The sequence below is a fragment of the Rhinopithecus roxellana genome, chromosome 2, assembly GCF_007565055.1.
Source record: "Rhinopithecus roxellana isolate Shanxi Qingling chromosome 2, ASM756505v1, whole genome shotgun sequence".
NCBI classification, from domain to species: domain Eukaryota; kingdom Metazoa; phylum Chordata; class Mammalia; order Primates; family Cercopithecidae; genus Rhinopithecus; species Rhinopithecus roxellana.
Genome location: NC_044550.1, coordinates 77,405,436 through 77,411,435, shown reverse-complemented (window position 1 = coordinate 77,411,435; position 6,000 = coordinate 77,405,436). Strand labels below are relative to the sequence as shown.

The window sequence follows — 6,000 nt, the reverse complement described above, 5'->3', positions numbered from 1 at the left end:
GTTTGATAAGCTACTCGAGGAAAGTCACCGAACAGTTACTGCGCACCCACCACGTGCCAGGCAATGGGGCGCTTTCCCTAGTTTATCGCTTTTAACGACCTGGCAGCGGTTTATAGCACGCGCTGAGCCCTAGAGCAGGAAGCAAAGGGTGCAGAAGTTCTGCGGGAAGGCGGCTTCCCAGGGCGGTGTGCTGGGGACCCACGCGGCACCGCATGAAGGGGGCTCTGCGCGCTCAACCCGGTCCCGGGCACTGCTCGCCGCCTCCACCCGCCGGCTTCCCGCAGCCAGGTCAGCGCCATGAGGACCAAGCAGGTGAACTTGCTGATCACCTTGGTCGCAGTCGCGCTTTTCAGCTTCTCTTGTTTCTGCATCTACAAGATAACTCAAACCAGTAAGCGGCGGGCCCTCCTCCCGCCTCCTTTCCCGCTTCGGGGGCTTCGGGGCCCCAGGAATGCAGGCGGGGCGGGGTAGGCGGGTGCGGGGGCGATGCGGGAAGCTGGCGGTGGCCGCCTGCGCTGGCACTGGGAGGCCCGCGTCGGTGCCCACGTTCCGGTCAGCGGCGGCTGGGCTGTAACCGGCCTGCGCGCGCGCTAACGGATCTGGCCCGGGGTCCCCACCGCTCCCTTTTCCTCAAAGGTTCAAGGGCCCCATCTGTGCCCTGCTTTTCCCCTCTCCTGTTCTTCCTTCTCGAAACTGTAACTGTCTGACCCCAAGAACTGCTCTTACACAGCCAGCGTCTTTCCGCATCTTTCCTCCTTTGTGGTCCGGGTTACATCACCAGGCCACGCTTCATGCCTCCCTCCTCCCTGGAGTGTTTTTTGCATAGCTGAAAAGAGGTGGTAGAAAGGAGAGGGATGTCACTGACCGCCTACAGCGCCGGCCCAGAGCCTGGACTTCTCCGATGGACCGCCGGCCTGCGTTCCGCTCCCACACACTCAAGATGTAATTTCTCCTGGCCTGTAGAAGTGCCAATTTAGGAAACAGAAGTACAGGTTGCCCAGTTTAATTTCAATTTCAGATAAACAATTATATATTGGTATAAAAAAAGCATGGGACATAAGTATTCTAAAATATTTATATCTTTTTTATTTTAGTTTCAAATTTAACCAGGCATCCTATACTTGATCTTTCAACCCTAGTTGTCCGCGGTGTAAAATTTTATTGTTCAAGTAGTTGAATTTCTCAGTTTAAGACTTAGGAACCCTGTAAATTATGATCCCAGCATTCCACGATTGCTCTTACGTTGTTTTCAGTTAAATTTTCATTTATTTACACATGTGTGACTTAAGTGCACACAAGGTAATCTTGGTAAGAGTGCTGAGGTTGAAGTTTGGGAGTGGCTTTATGTTTTAGCTCTCCAGTTAAGACTAGATTTTATCCTCATATACACAAAATATTCTATATCCTGCTTGTTTCAAAGATAAGGAATGTATATTAATTTATCTGCATTATAATATGTCCACTCATCTTTATAGTCATTTGACAGTTTCCCTCCTCTTCATTTTCTATAAAGAACATTATCCTAATGTCTTTTTATTTTAGCACAATGAACAATAAGCACATTTATAACAAAAAATAAATGATTTCTTGTATTAGAAAGCAAAATGTAAAGTTTTATAGTTACTTTTTTTTAGATGGAGTTTAGCTCTTGTTGCCCAGGCTGGAGTGTAGTGGCGGGATCTGGCCTCACTGCACTGTAACCTCAGCCTTCCAGGTTCAAGCGATTCTCATGCTTCAGTCTCCTGAGTAGCTGGGATTGCAGGCATGTGCCACCACGCCTGGAAAATTTTTGTATTTTTACTAGAGATGGGGTTTCACCAAGTTGGTCAGCCTGGTCACAAACTCCTAACCCCAGGTGATCCACCCACCTCTGCCTCCCAAAGTGCTGGGATTACAGGCGTGAGTCACCGCACCCAGTCTAGTAATTTTGGAAGGTAATTTAGAATGTTAACCTCAGAAGTTTTAATACCATTAATGATTTTATAATGAAACTGTAGACTTTGAGATCCTCACAATTATTTTGGTGTATTTTCTAGTTAAGGAAAAAGAAGTTTGATTCCTTGAAGCATTTATATCTTCATCATTCATATGTTCAAGTTCAGAAACAAGATATTGTTCTTGAGAATGAAATACTCAACACACAAATCAGATTTTTTCATTTTTTAGGTATGTGTTTCTGTGGAACTTAGCTCTAAAATAATTAAGATACCAATCCTATAATGAGCTGTTCTTACATCAACAAAAGAAAACACAGACTTCACTTAGTTTCTGAAGTAATGATTTTTATAAAGCACCAGTGATAGTCCCAATGTCTTAAAATTTTAATCTATAGTTGTTATTTCTATGAATGAAAATTTGGGAACGTTTATTAGAAAGATGGCCACCACCTAGTGCTTTATTCTTTCTCCCTCTTTAAAATTAACTAAATTTTGCCAGGCGCAGTAGGGTGGCTCACACCTGTAATCCCAACACTTTGGGAGGCCAAGGCGGGTGGATCACAAGGTCAGGAGTTTGAGACCAGCCTGGCCAACATGGTGAAACCTCGTCTCTGCTAAAAATACAAAAATTAGCCAGGTGTGGTGGTGCACCTGTAATCCCAGCTACTCAGGAGGCTGAGGCAGGAGAATTGCTTGAACCCAGGAGGTGGAGGTTGCAGTGAGCCGAGAGAGCACTACTGCCCTCCGGCCTGGGTGACAGAGCAAGACTGCATCTTGGAAAAAATAAAAACAAACAAAAAAATTAAATTAACAAAATTTTATGGGTAGATAACCTTTTTGTTCACTTCTATAAGCTCGTAGTATTAGCAGTTCATAATTTGATCAACAAATATGCAAGCTCTGTGAGGACAGAATGTATTTCCTGTTTTTACCTGTTATGTTCACTACTGTGTCCCAGCATGTGGAAAACTACATGGCATGTAATGAGCATGCTAAATATTCAATGAATCAATGGTTGAAATAATGAAATAATCAATGAGTTTAATAATTACCAATTCATGTTGTAGGCACCAAGTGAACAGCATCAAAGGACACCCCCTCCCTTTCGTGAAGCTTACATTTTGCATAGGGGAAATAAACAACAAACAAATGATCTAATTACTATGTGATGTCAGATGTTGGCAGGGTTAGGGAAAGCAAAGTGCTGTTTTAAAGGAAAGGGCTGTCAGAGAAGGATTATCTGAGCAAGTTATATTTGAGCAGATTCTCAAATGAACCGAGGAAGCATCATGTGTGGATATTTGGGGGAAGAGTATTTCAGGCAAAGGGAAATGCAAGTACAAAGGCCCTGTGGTGGAATCTCCTTGATTGTTTGAGAAACAGCCAGGAGGCCAATGCGAACAAGGAGGAGAGTAATAGAAGTATTATCTCATGGGGACCATAGTAAGGACTCTGCTTTTTATTCTGAATAAGATTGGAGGCCATCAGAGTTTTGTGCAGAGGAGTAACATGATTTCACACATACATTTAAATGATTATTGGATGTGTGCTATGAAAGAAAGAAAAGAATCACGAGATGCTCCAAGAATTTTTAACTTAAACTAGGGTTTCTCAACCTTAGCGCTGTTGACATTTTGGGTTGGGTAATTCTTTGCAGAGAGGGGGTTGTCCTATACATTGCAGAATGTTTAGCAGTATCCGTGGGTTCTATCCAGGAGATGCCAGCAGCAACAATCCCTCTGCCATTGTGACAGTGTCTCCAGGCATTGGCAAATGTCTCCTGAGGGAGAAATCATCCCTGGTTGAGAATGAGTGACTTAAATAATGAGAGAAATGGAGCTGCCATTTACCAAAATGGCAAAGGCTGGGGTAGGAGCAGGTTTGGGGGTAAAGTCATTATTTCTCTTACGTATGAAGTGCCTATTAGATATCCCAGAGTGTTGAATAGGCAGTTGGATATATCAGCCTGCATCAGGATTAGCAGTATAAACTTGAGAACTATTAGCATTTAAAGCCATGAAATGGGATGAGATCACCTAGGGAGTGAATGAAAGGAATAAGTCTTGGGGAATTTCAGTATTTCAAAGTAAAGGAAAAGCTAGAAAACTGAAAGAACTAAACCAAGAAGATAATTCAAGAAGGAGAGTGCAATAGTGTCAAATATACTGAAAGAACATTCTCTTGTAATGAAAAGCCATCTCACCCACAATCTTTGAAGTTATCATTCCCACATTCTTGGTGAATGCAGCAGGCCCTTGATCTCCAGGGTCTCAATTTGAGTAGGTACTTCATTCCAGTTAACCAGAGATGATAATTAAGGTAACTATTTTGCCAGTGCATGTCATGGAATTCTAGTGTCATATTTTCCATGGGCAGTGTGGTAGGTTGTCACTGCATTTAAGCCCAAGTACATCAGGTAACCAATTCCAGATTTTCTTCTTTGAGAGTGTTTCCTGGGTAATGCACCACTCCAGGAGCCCCTAATCATCCGCTAGCTACCTCTCTTGGAAAAGCCAACACTTGCCTGCTACTACCATTGACAATCCTGGCCGTGTGACTGACCTGCTGCTACTCTTGCCTCTGGCCACTGCCTCAATGTCTGACACCCCAGCAAAGGCTGGCAGTTTGGTGGAGGAATCACCAAAAGGAGAAATACTACCTCCTTTCAAGCACCTTCATAATATAGCACAACTGCCTCCCATTGGCAAAATAGAATAGCACTTGCAAGGAAATCTGGGACAAGTAACAGGTTTCTAGTTTTGATCATACAAAGGAAATTTAGAGGGGCCTATAAAGACAGAGTGTCAACAGACACAATTTTTAGAAAGTCCTGGAACAAAGAAAACTAAACAGCATCGTATATAGGGACATCCATAAGTGTGATAAAATTACACTTTAAAAAGTAAAGGAACAATAAGCAGATACAGTTTGGGAGAGTACTGTAGTATCATCATGAGATGGGGTGGGAGAGGAATCAGTAGTGGAAGCAGAGGCATCAGGTAACTTTCAGTTATTAGCTTGAGTGATAAGCTATTAATTTTATGTTATGTTATGTTGCAGAACTTACCTATGTATTACGTGCCTTCTTTTGTATACATAATTTTTTAATCGATTAAAAAAATTTTTATAGAAGGAAGCAAGAAATGATAGACCTATAGTACCCAATTCACTTAAAGATGTAAAAACCATAAGAATGTTATTTTTGAAAAAGTTCAACTTGGGATGTAAATGCAAATGACTTTTTATTTTTCCAATAACTCCTCTTATGTGTTCTATTGAGTCCTCTTTTCTGCTTAGAGGTTTAGAGAGACAATGAACTCTTATTCTGTGTCTTTTTGGTCACTTTTTGGTCACTTTTTTTCAGTCTCATTCCTGTTTTTAAAGCCATGTTCTATTATTTTTAGAACTTTAATCTCCTAGTCAACTTGAAACTTTCTTTTCCTTTCCCTGCTGGACAGGCAAGACTTGTGTTTCAAGGAAAATGGAATGGCAGATGAGAAAATATCAAGACTTCCACAAACACTAGTGGCTTATAACAATCACTTTGTTTTTGTTTTTATTTTTTTTTAGACAGAGTCTCACTCTGTCATCCAGGTTGGAGTGCAGTGTCGCGATCTCGGCTCACTGCGACCTCCGCCTCCAGGTTCAAGCAATTCTCCTGCCTCAGCCTCCTAAGTAGCTGGGACTACAGGTGCATGCCTCCACGCCCAACTAATTTTTGTATTTTTAGTAGAGACGAGGTTTCACCATATTGGCCAGGATGATCTCGAACTGACCTCAAACAACCTCTTTTTAAAAACTCTTGATTTAATAATCAGGAGTTCACGAAGAGCTCCACTGGGCAGTTTGTCTATAATCCGAGGTGGTGTCAACTGGGACATTTGGAGCTGAAGACTACTACTAAGAAGTCTTTTTCCCTCACAGCTCTGGCATCTCTCTCTCCTCTCCCCACGCAGTGGTGCATCCTCCAAAGCCTCTCCTCATGGCTTGGGTTTGTTTCTCACAACATTGTGGTCTTAGCAAAATGATACTTTTTTCCCCCCACAAGGCAACTACCTTTCAA

General features: G+C 42.5%; 1 protein-coding gene across 1 annotated transcript in view; it reads left to right on the top strand.

Annotated features, from left to right (window-relative positions):
* The first annotated feature begins 232 nt into the window (after positions 1 to 232).
* The window catches only part of MGAT4D (MGAT4 family member D), a 54,746-nt gene continuing 48,978 nt past the window's right edge, over positions 233 to 6,000 (top strand). The window contains exon 1 of the mRNA XM_030920575.1: positions 233 to 391. Coding sequence (XP_030776435.1) covers positions 298 to 391 — 94 coding nt within the window. The 5' untranslated portion in view covers positions 233 to 297. The remainder of the gene's footprint in view (positions 392 to 6,000) is intronic.